This window comes from Euprymna scolopes, chromosome 20 (assembly GCF_053919585.1).
Source record: "Euprymna scolopes isolate OS-2025 chromosome 20, ASM5391958v1, whole genome shotgun sequence".
Taxonomy (NCBI): domain Eukaryota; kingdom Metazoa; phylum Mollusca; class Cephalopoda; order Sepiida; family Sepiolidae; genus Euprymna; species Euprymna scolopes.
Genome location: NC_136501.1, coordinates 12,984,736 through 13,000,177, shown reverse-complemented (window position 1 = coordinate 13,000,177; position 15,442 = coordinate 12,984,736). Strand labels below are relative to the sequence as shown.

Here is a 15,442-nt window from a genome sequence, read left to right as displayed (position 1 = left end):
ATATACTCATCTCAGACACGATATTATCGGGGAGGTTGTTTTTGAATATCAGGAATAATAGTGATCCAAGGATTGACCCTGAGGCACTTACGCATTAATGTTATGCTGCTTGGATGTACGTCCGTCAATGACAACCTGTATGCTTCTATTGTCTAAGAAGGATCTAATTATATTTAGTATACGTTCAGTTATAATGTACAATTTAATTTTCATTAGCAGCCCTTTATGCTAGACTCTGTAGTGAATGTGAGGCCTTGGATATATCAAGAGCTACAAGCCAAACCAGAGAACCACCCAAACAAAACCAATTCACCTTCTCCCTTGAAGCCCGCATCCACAAATATCCATGGGCTTCGCCCATCTATCCAGTGGGCTCCATCTGTACAGGGAAATTTGAGAGGGAGTTGTTTGTTGGCTCTAAGGTGGAGTTGGAGGCAAACTGCCGGACAAGCAGTTCCACCTTCTCGGTTGTCGTGCATGTGACCTTCTGGTTGTTGGATAATGAGAGAATTACTGATTGCCCTTTATTCACTACACTATTATAAATTTTCCAGAAATCACGAGTTCCTATCTTTTGCGATTCTATGCGTTCTGTGGTTATTTTAGCTGTCGCTATTTTTCTCTTACAATAATTTCTAGCATCCATGAATTTTTGCCTATTTGTATTTGACTTATAACATATTAACTGGCAGAATGCATGCTGTCTTTGTGCAATGGAAGTTGCACAATCTGCAGTGAACCAGGGGGGGGGGGCTTTCTATAATACTTTTGTATGGGAATGTGTGCTTCAATGTCCGCATGCACCATTCAGTTGTCTCATTGGCACACTGTTCAATAGGAATAAAGAAGATATTGGTTTATTCTCTGATGGCTTTCCAATCAGCCCTTTTGTAGTACGTTGCTGTTTTGAGCAAAGGCTCCTCACCTTAGGGTTGGGATTTAAGTGTGATGTCAACTGATACCATTAGGTGGTCTGCATTTCCAAGTGACATTAGTCACACAATCCTCGGGTATTGTGGTGAGAAATAGGTCTAGTAGTGAATACTGCTGGTGTTCACAATCTGGGAGGTGAAGGGATGTGCTATAAAGAAGCGTCCAGCTGCATTTGTGCAATCTGAGAAATCAAGCCAATTTTTACAGTGGACATTAAAGTCACCAGACACATATATTTAGGCATTACTATCTAAGGAGAGTGCTGCATCTATACTATCAGAGGCATGATCGATTAGGGTACAGTCTTGACTTGAGGCAAAATGATATAAGTAACTAACGCAGAGATGAAAGGCTAGTCGAAAGCACATAAAAGTTTGGTCATCCGATTCAAGATGTTGCTCTCTAGTTAAAGGGAAGATGCTACGAATATAGACTCCAAGCCCATACATATATCTATCCGGGTCCTTAGGGTAGAGAGGGAGGTTGAATATTCAGTCCTAAATGTGGGCAACACTCAAAATAAAATTGCGAATTACTTAGGACTTCTACCGACTTATACCGACAAAATGAGAGCATGTTACGTCCGTGGATTAAATAAAGGGTTCTATTCAAAATTCTGTGCAGATTCCCAGATTTTACAGAAAGATTCCCAGATTTTACAGAAAGATTCCCAGATTTTACAGAAAGATTCCCCAAGTTCAACAAGATACACCGCCTTGAATTCCCAAATGATCACCCATCTGGCACTAACCAGGCTCGCCGTTGCTTAACTTCGGTGATCTGACGAGAACCGGTGTGTCAACACAATTATGCCGTTGCGATAACGCAAATTCATTTGCAAAGATTACCGAAAGAGCTGAAAAGTACTGGAAATCTGGGGAGACTTGTTGTCATCCAGACTCCACGGAACATCACAGGTTGTTGTCAGTGAGTAATCTCTGATAATGACCTGTGTGAGAACTTCTAGTGAGTACAAACAATAATAATTCAGATTTCGTTTGATAACAACTCCCTGAAAAGAGATGGGACTAATTCTCAAAGGACTCTTCCTCAATCCCAGCTCCAAACCAGGAGCTTCAAAGATCAATGGTTTTCCTAAAAATATTGGTAGTACCAACAATAGCAGAGGTCTGAAGTCTAACAACACATTAGAGATTCCTAGTATTATTATTATTTTCATTATTATAACAATGTTAACAATGATAATAACAATGATCATGTAGTATGAACCATATTCAATACAATCACAAAATGAAATAAAAGAGATTTCAAGTAGGAAATAGATAACGTCTATTCCTTTCTTACCAGTCATGTTATTTTCCAGATGTTCTTGTTTCAGCATCCAAGACACAGCTTTCTTTTGATACTCCCTCAATCTTGGCAAAAGATATTCATGCTGTAATTCATCACTGATTGGCAAATCGTTTTCAGAATGAATTTTCTGGACAGCTGCAAACAGTTCTTCAATGTCAGGCTTGTGCTGTGAAGGGTTATTACCATAAGCTGTTCATGTCATATGACAAAGAAAAAAACCAGAGAAAAATGACTATTTTCATTCATGTAAATTAATTTAAATTTCAGTACTTATATAGAATAAGGACCATGCTATCGTCAGAATTTGCTGGTTAGTTTACATAAAACAATAAAACACTGCAAGATGCCAAAATGCGGAGTCAAGGAAATCCCAACTGCCAATGTCATTTAAGAAAACTCATTTGCTATCATTAGTTTATTACATATAAAGGCAATAAATATCTTGATTTGAATAAAAAAAATCATAAAAGAAAAAAATCATATAAAAAAATCAAAACATTTTTTGTTTGATATCAGTCATTTGTTATCTAAAAAATAAATAAATATTCATGAAACTTACCTTACAATGAGTGTTTTTTATTGATTTGAACTTTAATTTTCTTAAATTTTCATAAAAATTGTCAAAGTCATTGCATTTTTTTTGTAAAAACAAAACGAATACCGTTTTCATTTTTCAATTAAATTTTCATTAAATTATCATAACAAAAATAATAAATTTTTCATACAAAATATTGGCCAGCATTTTATACAAACTACCTGAAAAATTCTGACAATAGCACAGTCCTTATTTATTAAATTTCACATTAAACTTTTGGTACTCATGCAGAGAGTGATCCGTGCTGAAATAGTAACGTTATTATTTAAAAAGCCATTCTTAACATGGGGAGAGTGTTTTGAACCTATTCTGTACTTTAACCTTACAATTGAATAAAAAAACATATCATAAAACTTTAATTAAACTTGGAAATATGATTTAAAAAATAGCATGGATAAGTCTCCATTAGCACCAAACTTTTTTACTCTTTAATTATACTGTTATATAAAGAAACGAAAGACAAGGCTATTAAAGGCCCAGATTGGTCAAAAAAGAGGCGCTTCTGTATTTATTCATCTGTAATTTCCACAAAGTTATGCAGGCATGCTCAGCAGATGATGAGAATAACCGGAAACGGCTGGGCGAGCTTTATTACAAAAACAAATTGTTACACCCACCTTCTCATGTTAAGAATGGCAACGACCACTGAAATTTATTATGTAATACATTAGAAAAAAATGTCTTAATATTCAAAAAACTATTTGTAAACCATTTCCAGTTTTTCCTGTCATCTACCGGGCACACGCGAGTAACTTTGTGGAAATCACAGGTTGATAAATGCAGAAGTATCAAAAAAGATTACAAGTTATGAGATTTTAAATACGTTACATTTTCAAAACTCAAGAGGAAAAGCATCATTTCATCCTAACGATCAATAAAAAAACAAATTTCTAAATGTCGATCCACTCCTCCTGACTTATTAAAGAATAAAAATTACAAAAGAACTGCATCCATATTTTATCTGAGGCAATGCTTATAAAGAATGTATCAGCTTTGTGGACATGTCATGTGTAGTTTCTGACTTTTAGTTGGACAAACACACAAACAGAGAACTGTCCTTTATATAACAGATGAGTATGTTGTATTATTTGGATTCTTCAGACTACTGTTTTCATCTTGATTGTTATCTTTAAAACGTTAACCTCCGATCTTCTTCAGGTGTATCATGCCGAACTTAGGAATTTGTATGGAATCTCAAATGGAACTCTTTATTTAATTCATGAGGGTAGCATGCTCTCATTCTATGAGCCATGATTGGGTAGAAGTCCTAAGTAATTGTATTCTTAGTATCGCCCGCATTAAGGATTGAACCTTCAACCTCCAGAAGAGTGTTGCTTAGAACTGAATTTTACTTAGTACTTTATCCGTCACGCCACACGTCCTTGCAATTCAGAAACATAATAGATTGGTAGTCCACATTTTTGGACTACAGAAATGAAACAATGTCTGCAATTTCTTGCATTTCATATTTTGGTGATTGGATGATCTCATTTTTTTTGTTGTTAAATAGGGAAGCAAGGTGATAACATATGTGCAAGGTTTTATTAAACAGCTGCAAAGAAGGTGGGCTCCCTTTATTGTGCAAGAAAATAACTCACACAAGAGAGCACCCTACATCTTTACACAGTTACCATTCTTCCATCTGTGCTGGCGTATTTATCACTAGTCTCTCGCTCTTAGACAGAGACTCAAATCTAATAGGTCTCATACTATCGGCCAAGCTCCAACCTCTGTCCCATCACTGCAATATCGCATTCCTGTGCCTGTTTTACAAGTACTTTAATGGAATGTGTTCTGATGAACTCATTACATTTGTGCCCCCTTGACATACATACTCCCGACTAACCTAATAAACAAAATTCCACCCCTTCACTGTTGAGGTTTCTAGATGCCAGAAAGCTTTCTACTCTAATAGTTTCTTACCTTGGGCTGCTAGACTTTGGAATTTCCTCACAGTTTCCTGCTTTCCTGACTGTATTAACATGCAGAAGTTTAAATGTAATGTGAACAAACATCTCGCTAATTCACTCCCCACAGTCTCCTGCTAGACATGACACCAAATATGGTAGAACTCCGGGATACGGCATTAAAAATTAGTAACAAAATACAGTACAGTATATAATACACATATATATAATCAAATAACATTATAAATAATATTGTAAGGTGGGGCAAATACCGTAACCAGGGGATGGAAAAATGTTGTATTCCACATTGTAACCTGAAAAAACTGTACCCCTTACGTTTTAAGTGACAATATGCCGTGTTTGGAGTGAAAGAGTATAACATTCTTGCATTTCATATTTCGTGACTGAATGATTTCATTTTTTTTATTTTAAATTGTGTGCAAGGTGATAATGTACTTACCAAAGGAAGATCTTATTAAACAGATACTTACACGATTCTTGAAATCCATAGAAAAACTGCATCAGACATTGAATTGCCACAGAAGTCTTCTTCATCTGCACCATTTCTGACGGGTAAGCCAGCGTGGATAGAACCAACGGTTTTAAGAAGATTTCCATGTAGGCAATGCTGCCATCAAAGTTCATGTCAGCACAATGGATGACGACAAGTTGACATTTCATTGCATTGAACAATTCCTCAGGCATATCGCTATCAACTTGCAAAAAATATGCTTTCGATAAACAACCATTTTTCTTTTCTTTCTTATCCAATGGTTTTTCAAAGAAGAACATGCTGCATTCCTTCTCTGCACTCGAATACCAATGACAAACAAGGTCTGACGACAAACCTTCACTCCACGTCACTTCATTATGCTGCGTCCTGGGAATGGATATTTGGAATTTACCGATACACATCAAGTTTTCTTCAATGGTGATCGGAGACGTCCGAACCTTAAGCAGTCCGTAACAGAAATTTAAATAATAATTAAACTCTTTCTCGATTTTGTCATTTTTGAATTCGTAGCCTTCAGATTTTTTCTTTTTTTTCTTTGCGAATGGTCGAGTAGATGTAACCGGAGATGTCCGCTCGGTTAAAGGCTGCAGAAGATTAACTGTGACATCAGCATCTAATCTCTGATGAGGATTTTCCTGCTTCCGCTTGCCCATTCTACAAATATATCAGAAAAAAATTAATAAAAGAAAACAATTAAACCATGTGTTATCCCACTGTCATCATGAACACGTTTTAGATATTGAGTGAGTAGCTCCACTAGTATATAATATAGTTAGTTGAGAATAACAGAAAAGAGGATGGCTGAGTGGTCAGCAGAAATCAACCTGATATTCCCGTGAACTGAAAATTATTTCAGCTGTAGAAATGTTTTAAAGTGTTGAATGTATAACAACATGGGCTGACAAAATATAACAAATTAACAATTTCAATCTTTACTTTGTCTCTCCCTTCCACTGATAAATGACTTGCTTTCTTCCATCAAATTTGTGTTGAGCTAGTCTTTTTAAAGGTATATGAAACTGTAATTACAGAATAGGTGTTCCCTTAATCTGAGAGAATCATTGTAGAACACATATAAGAAGACTAATCAACAACTAAGGTATGAATGACCAGAGTACCTAGTATATAATTTAGTTAGTTGAGAATGGGGTGGCGAAGGGGTTAGCAGAGGTCAAGTAACTGTTCTATGGGGTTGAAAATTACTTAAGCTGTGGAAATGTATTAAAAACAGATACAGCATCACATGGCTCAAAGAGAGAGAGTGATAGCAAGTGGCAATTCATTCGGAAGCATCAAGTGTATAATGATATGGGCTGAAAAGATATAACTAATTAGCAATTTCGATCTCATCTAAATGACTCACTTTCTTTTATTAGATTTGTATCAAATTAGTTTTTAACTATATATAAATAAGAAACTAATTAGAACATTCCCTCAATCGGGGAGTATGTGATTTATTGAAAAGGTAGATCATCTGCTATATATATTATTAAGTTAACGGGATAGCTGAGGGGTCAGTAGGGGTAAAAACAGACAGATATGACATCATGTGGTTTACTATTTGGAATCATGCGAACATGAGACTATGTGAATGAATAAGAGGTCTGTTCACATTACATTTACACTTCTGCAAGTTAGTACAGTCAGGGAAGTAGGAAACAGGGAGGGAATTCCAAAATTTAGGAGTCTGAGGGAAGAAACAAATAGAGTAGAAAGCTTTCTGGCATTTAGGGACCTCTACAGTGAAGTGATAGGATTGTGCTGCATGACAGGTTAGTCAGGGGTATGCACGTCAAGAGGGTACATATACAATGAGTTCATCAAACCACATTCCATTGAAGTATTTGTAAAACAGGCACAAGGATGTGACATTCGCCCATGTATGGAGTATTGTTGTCATATTTGGGCTGGTGCATCTACTACTAGTCTCTCACTCCATGTTTTGTTTTGTTGTTTTTGTTTTGTTGTTTTTGTTTGTTTTACTTCCGGTTTCTGCTGACCGTTCTGCTTCACGATGAATTCCCCGGAAAAGTCCCTTCTGATTAATGTTTACCAATTTTAAAATAAGCACATGAACTTGGCTGTAAAGTAAACAATTATTAGGTTGGTGCAGAAATAATGTCGTTTATATATATATATATATATATATATATATATATATATATATATATATATATATATATATATAGAGAGAGAGAGAGAGAGAGAGAGAGAGAGACAGAGAGTTGTACGTCAAAAAACATTATTTTTTGCACCAACCTAATAACAATAACCACACTATGATCATACCCCCCTCTTCTCCTCACCCCCAGAATAATAGAATAACAAAAATTGGAGATAATCTAACTATTTAAATTTTAAACACGAGAAACACTTTCATGTTTTCTCATGTTTGTATAAAAAAAAAATGGGGGAATTAAAGTACCTCCAACGAAGTAAAAAAAAAGGGGGGGCACAATCATAGTGTGGTTATTGTTTTGTTTACTTTTTTTCGGTACTTAAGCAGAGAAGGTACCGTGCTAAAATAATAACGTTATTATTTAGAAACCCATTCTTCACATGGGGAGGGCGTACTTTCACCTAACAATTTAAGATTGAATTTAACTTTAAAAAATATGATTTTAAAAACTAGCACGGTATCTTCTCTGCACAAGCACCTTTTGTTTCTCGGTAAAAAGAATAATTAAAATTTACACTAAAAACAATGTTAAATATGAATTTGTCCATTTTTATTTATTTATTTACTATTTTTTGTAAAAAATAATTTTTAACAAGTAAATATTGGCTTTTGTGAAATCTCTACGAAAAGAGGTGCTCAGAGAGGAAGAACGAAGTAATTCCAAAGTTTGATCATTTTTCGAGTAATTACGATTGAGAAAATTATTGACTTACATTATTATTAATATATTTATAAATAAATATATTATATACTGTTTCAACTTGTTTCTATTCCAGGTTTTTATGAAGTGTTTATTTCGCCGAACGCAAACATGTCAAAGCTTTGTTTGGGTGCAAAATGAGTGCGGGATTATTACATAACATATAACATTGGATGCGTATAAAAATTGTATTTTTTTAATATAAAAAAAAAAATATATATATATACATGCGAAAAATATTAATAAAATATTATGTATTTAAGTTTTCGATTAAAGTTAACATTCGGTCCCGAGTTTCATTTCCGGTCACTGCGTAGCAGATGAGTAGACGACGATAACCTACAAAGGGTCCCTTCTGATTAAGCAACTCTTAAGAGCCTGACCGTACCGGTGTCAGATGAAAACCTAGCCTCGATGTGAAAATGTTCCGATTACCAGACCGGACTTCCTGTTTTACTTTAAAATAAATTTATAAAATATATTTAGAAATAAAAATGAAAACGTGTTCAAAAGTTCCACATATTGGTAACAGGGCGCCAACCAGAACTTGCCCCCATACTTACAAAACTGTTTAAGCGTTGCCTTAAGGAGAAGTGCTTTCCAACACCCTGGAAAACCTCATCAGTATGCCCTGTATTTAAGAATTTAGGTGAAAAGTCATCTCCCTCTCAGTATAGTCCAATAAGTCTCCTGTGTGTCATGAGTAAGTTGTTGGAATCCATATTAAATAAAGAAGTAGTCAACCACCTCAACAGAAACAACCTTCTTAGTGACATGCAATATGGTTTCCGTTCTGCAAGATCTACAGCAGATGTGCTAACGGTTATATCACATAGGATTAGTGAATCTCTTAACAAAGGTTTCCTTTCCAGGGCAATTGCTCTTGACATATCAAAGGCCTTCGATAAGGGCCTACTTCACAAGATTTCCAGCTACGGTACTACTAGAAATATTTTCTCAATCATTAAATCATTTCTCTCTGATAGGTTCATAAGAGTAGTGGTTGATAGGCAGAAATCAGAGGCCCACAGTATTAATGCTGGAGTCCCCCAGGGGTCCATCCTGGGTCGAACTCTCTTCCTGATCTACATCAATGATCTCCCAAAACACATACTTAAATCATTCGTTGACATCTATGCTGGTGACACGACCATCTATGGCAACACATCAAAGGCCGTAAATGACAAAGTTCTCTCAGATTCTCTCTCCTCTGATCTTGAGCAAGTGGTACAATGGGGGAAGAGGTGGTTGGTCACTTTTAATGCATCCAAAACCAAGCTTCTATCTTTACATCATCAACGCTCTGATCCCCATCTGGCATCAATTGAAATGGATAGCTCTCGTCTTGGGCAGGCTCCATGTTTTGACAAGCTTCTGGGTTTGACCTTTACTCTTGATCTGAAATGGAACACGTACATCAAATCTGTTGCCAGGGACGCTGGGAAAATGGTGGTATCCTTCTACCGCTCCAGAAGATATCTCACTACTGATGCAATTCTCTACCTGTATAAAAGCCAAGTATGTCTAAGGATGGAGTACTGCTGCCACATCTGGGCAGGAGCTGCTAAAAACAGCCTATCCTGCCTTGACAGAGTATAAAATAGACTTCGTGGTTTGGTGGGGGATGCCCTTTTCTCTTCCCTGCAGCCTCTCTCCCATAGAAGAGACATTGCGAGCCTGTCTTTGTTTTATCGTTATTTCCATGGCAAGTGCTTGTCTGAGCTCCAATCTCTCGTCCCCCTCCTCACCAATCTTTTATGAGAAACACCTGTCTGGCTGCAACCACTGTCAATAATTTTCCCCACTCTTTATTTGTGCCTAAATCCAAACGTAGATTCAATGAGCAGAGATTCTTTCTCAGAAGTGCACGATTGTGGAACTTGCGCGAGCCTTTTCTAGTCTCACACAAAAGCACGCGTTCACATCTCAAGCCATATTTCTTGCCATATACATACGAGCACACAAACATACGCGTGCACATACATATATTCACATTCGCGTACATACACTTACATTCATGTGCATACACACACACGCTAACGTACACACATGTACGCACACATACGCGCACACATACGCGCACACATGGGCAACGTTACTTCCCCTTTAAAGGAAATCCACACATGCGCAAAAGACCACCGGAAGCAACTATAAAAGCAAGAGCAATAAGCTGCTTCCTTCTTTTTCAACTTGCCTTCCGAGCTGAGTGGTCGACGAACCATTCGCCTGTTTCGGCGCGCGTGCGTCTGCGCGCCTCACGCCACCTGCTACTATGTGGGGCAAAAGTCAACAGACAGTACATACACTTTATATGCTTTCTCTCTTCATGAACTGAATTGACTTTCTCACTCTTTCTTCCCTTTTGTCTGGGTTCGCCAACCAGACAAGTTCGCATCCACAGCTAGTGGCCGGAAGACCGCCATATGCATGCAGCTTTACTTTACAACCCTCTTTCTCTTTCTCTTTCTACTGCCATTTCTCATTTCTCTACTCCATTTCCCTTTCTTTCCATGCGCGAACAAACGATGGTGACCCAAACGTGAGATGAACACGCATTTCTTTCTATACCACCAGTCCCGTAACAAACGATGGTGACACCCTAACATGACATGAACACGTGGTACACCTAAAGCATTCATTTTTCAACAGAAAATAAACGACATGTTTATTTTATCTAGTAATTGAGTTTTTGTTTCCTTCTTTCCATTCATTTCATTATTTTCTTTTGTAGCAAGTTAGGATATTTATATCCTGGTCCGCAACAAACTCTCTTCCGTTCGCCTGTTTCCCACTTGACTACAACTTGGATGTCTTCAAATCCAACATAAACAAATTCCTGACAAACCGCCCCCTTAAGTAAGACACTCTATCAGGTCTCCAGTACTAATGATTGCTACAATACTGTCTCATTGATTACTGTACACTCAATAACCCTTATCCCTGAGTGGCCTCCGGGCCTTTATAAGTGGTGACAAAAAAAAAAAAACACCACCACCCCCACCCCCACCCTACCCCAAGGCAAACAGAATTTTTGTGAAATGTTAAACGGTATTCTACTTGGTAAATGTCGGCGCGTAACTTACGGAAAAACGGTTAATTAAACTGCAAAAGCACCTGTTAAACTAAACAAGTTCTATAATTGAATACCCCCCCTCACCACCAAAAAAAGAAAGAACGGAAAACATAAAAATATGTTTTTGTAAACTCATGGAACCTTTTTTTAGATCAATGAAAACGCATTAAAAATTATGTAACACAAAAAAAAAAAATGAACCACATTTTTTTTTTTTTAATTATGTTATTTCAAATGTTCGCTAAAGACTCCTCAGTGATGTGATAAGTCACTTCACTATGCACATGTGCACACGAACACATCATGTAAGAATACACTACTGAAGGCGGTGAAATGGCATAAAATAGTCCCTGGGTCCAGGGGTTCATACCATGCAAACAATAAATTTGCGACAGGTTTAATTATCAGATTCATTGTTAGCGACCTTGAATATCCCTTTATAAACAAATTAGAGTGATCAGTCGGGTTCTGTTGTAGCGTAAGGTAACATTTATCAAATAGGTTTATAAACTGGGTGGGGGATCACGATGATCCCAATACCTCCGTTCAGTCTCGAAAGATAAAGGATACCCCCTGTAGGGGCAGTTGCGCGTGTAATTATGTGGCAAGAGTTGCTCAATCTCCAACCACACCTCTCCTAACTTGCACTGCTTGAGTCCAGTGGCAAGGAGAAGTCCATGACGGCTGGCAACAATACTGAGAGCACATACAGCACCTGGAAGTCCCAAACCTGGTACTGGCCAGGCCCATCGCTGCTTAATTTTGGTGATCTGACGGGAACCAGTGTGTCAAACGTGATTATGCTGTATATATATTTCTTTTTACTTTTATAATAAAAATATTTTATGGCCTGTTTTCTAAACATCAGAGGTGTTGGTAGTAAGCATAAAAATAGAACTATTATGAACAAACTATTTATGAACTTTTTTTTTAATATATTTATGAACATTTTTTTAATATATTTATGAACTTTTTTTAATATATTTATGAAATGCTTCTTTTTTTTTCCAATAGTGTTTATGAACTGTTTTTTTTTTTCAATCAAACATAAAATAGAACTGTTATGTACAAAATATTTATGAACATTTTAAAAAAAATATATTTATGAACTGTTTCTTTATTTTTTCAATAGTATTTATGAACTTTTTTTTTCAATCAAAATATTTATGAACTTTTTATAATATATTTATGAACTGTTTCTTTTTTTTTCCAATAGTGTTTATGGACAGTTTTTTTTCAATCAAACATAAAAATAGAACCGTTATGAACAAAATATTTATGAACTTTGTTTTTAATATATTTATGAACTGTTTCTTTTTTTTTCCAATAGTGTTTATGGACAGTTTTTTTTCAATCAAACATAAAAATAGAACCGTTATGAACAAAATATTTATGAACTTTTTTTTTAATATATTTATGAAATGCTTCTTTTTTTTTCCAATAGTGTTTATGAACTGTTTTTTTTTTCAATCAAACATAAAAATAGAACTGTTATGAACAAAATATTTATGAACATTTTAAAAAAAATATATTTATGAACTTTTTCTTTATTTTTTCAATAGTATTTATGAACTTTTTTTTTCAATCAAACATAAAAATAGAACTGTTATGAACAAAATATTTATGAACTGTTTCTTTTTTTCCAATAGTGGTTATGAACTGTTTTTTTTTCAATCAAACATAAAAATAGAATTGTTATGAACAAAATATTTATGAACCTTTTTTTAATATATTTATGAACTGTTTCTTTTTTTTTCCAATAATATTTATGAACTGTTTTTTTTTTTCAATCAAGCATAAAAATAGCAGTTTTATTGTAAAATATATATTATGAACTGTTTTTTAAACAACAGAGATGTTAGTAATTTTAGATGTTTTTGAATAAAAAATCAGTAAAAAAAAACATCCAATAATGAATATTTCCAAAATAACTGCCTTTGATTGGAACTTCCATTAAATTTGTTATATAACAAGGTGGTTATATATAACAGCATGACCCATAAGTCACTTTACATTTTAAAAATTAAATAACTTTTTTTCTAATAATATATTTTAATTTCTCTTTTCAGAATTATAAAATAGAATCTTTGGAAATTTTGATATGACTAAGTTTACAACAGAACAACGAGTGAAGATGATTAAAGTTTACTTTAAAAAGTAGACGGTCAATTGTTGCAATGCAACTATCTGTTATGCACAATTTCAATGTTCGACATCCTCCAATAGGCCTGAAATAATGAACAGTGACGCGTTTTTCAAGAGCAGGGCTTTGTAAATGATAGATCTGGACGTGGATGAGGTCGCTCAGTATATACATCTGAAAATACTGAAGATGTGAGGCGTAGCATTGAAGAGAACCCAACTACATACACTTGAAGGCGTTCTCAAGAACTTGCCATCTCATGGAGTTCTCTACAGCATATTCAAAGAGACTTGTATATGTATCCTTACAAGGTTCAATTAGTGTAATCTTTACAACCATCAGACTTTCAAAAATTACCAAATTACTCTGCCAGGTTTCAGGAAACTGTAAGAAATGACAATGAGTTTATTCAAAAGTTGATCATGAGAGATGAGGCTCATTTCCATTTGAATTAGTATGTCAATAAGCAGAATACCAGATTCAAAATCTCTCAAAATTCCGATTTTTAATGGCCTATAAGTTCACCTGATTTGACAGCACCAGACTTTTGGCTTTAGGGATAACTTAACGACAAAGTGTATGCAAAGAAGCCTCAAACCATCCAAAAACTTAAGGAAAACATACGACAGGAAATTTTTTCCCTACAACCTCCGATGTTAAGAACTGCCATGGAGAATAGCTTAGAAAGAGCTTGATTTTGCAAAGCCAAGAATGGAGGCTACTTAAGAGACATTATCTTTCATAATTAAGTCAGAACGAATTTCCACACTCTAAACTGTGTAATAAATAAAAGGATTAATTGAATACAGTCTGTTAAGTGTTGAGACATTATGTGGAACAAAGATGGCAGCAGTAAATCAAATCGTCGAAGAATCAATGCAGTCACAAGTTCGAGTGTTGAGTAATTCTTAGTAACAAAGATGGCGGCAAGGAATCAATGCAGTTACGATTTAATCGCTTCAAGATAGAGGTTTGACATCGAACTGAATTGAATCCAAAATTCGATATTTTTATAATGACGTCGAAAGCCTCTCATTGGTTGGTTGTCATAACCGTCGTTATAAAAACGATTGTCGGAATCATTGGAGTCATACCCACATTATTAGTGGGGTTGAGTCTCCTTGCTGCTTCGGTGGCTTGGAGACTGGGTAGAAAGTATTCATCAAGGAACCATTCTTGACACTCAGCTCAACAGTTGCGGGGCCGGGAAGCAGCCCAATACCTGTTGGACTGAGGTATGCCATCTGGATATCACCCAGGAGGTCTACCCTTCCAGGCCTTGCTACCCAGATTTTAGGTGTGGCAAGTTTATTGCTTGTCGCCTGAGGCGCGCCGATCGGTGATGCTCAGGCAAGCTTGCCTATTCCCCACTTTCCGACCTTGTGTCACACTTTGCTGTGATGGGCAGCAAACAAATATCTACCCGCCATTATTAGTCAAAAGCATTTTAACACCCTTTTTTGATATAATGAAAAAGTTCTTTCAGACTCAATGTGGTTTGATAGTATAAAAAATAATAAATAAAATACTTTTTTTCTTCTTTTTTTTCTTCTTTTGTTTTATTTATTTTTGGAATTTATCTTTATTCTTAATTGTCAGAAAATATTAATATATTGGTATAATGTGTGTAAAAAGTAGTAATTTTCAATCGCGTTTTTAAGTTGTTGTTTTTTTTTGTTTGTTTGTTTTTTGTTTTTTAATACATACTTTTCAAATACATACATATATACATATACAACCAAATACATATAGATATATATACTTTTCAAATATTTATATATACACACAAATACATACAAATATACATATTATTGCAACAGCCACTTATCATTAATTTCATGTTGGCAATAACCATTGATTTTTCTTTAGATTTCAGTTCTTTTCATTGTTGCGTCTTCCCTCTAATTCCAATTTCTCCCATTCTTTTTTCAATGTTTTTCAGGAGTTCCTAGTGCTCCTATGATTATGGGTGTTATCTTAACTTTCTTCATTTTCTTTCTCTTTCAGTTCTTCGTCAAGTTCCATGTATTTTGATTTGCTTATTATTATTATTATCTATCTTATATTCTATAAAAGTGAGAATG

The 15,442-nt window shown here is 35.3% G+C and overlaps 1 protein-coding gene across 1 annotated transcript in view; it reads right to left on the bottom strand.

Annotated features, from left to right (window-relative positions):
- The window catches only part of LOC145241331 (E3 ubiquitin-protein ligase SHPRH-like), a 91,454-nt gene extending 83,169 nt beyond the window's left edge, over positions 1–8,285 (bottom strand). Inside the window, exons 1-3 of the mRNA XM_080104165.1 lie at positions 8,156–8,285; positions 5,241–5,917; positions 2,239–2,436 (exon numbers count right to left, since the gene is read on the bottom strand). Of these exons, the coding sequence (XP_079960291.1) occupies positions 2,239–2,436; positions 5,241–5,916 (874 nt within the window). The 5' untranslated portion in view covers position 5,917; positions 8,156–8,285. The remainder of the gene's footprint in view (positions 1–2,238; positions 2,437–5,240; positions 5,918–8,155) is intronic.
- Between the last annotated feature and the right edge of the window lie 7,157 nt (positions 8,286–15,442).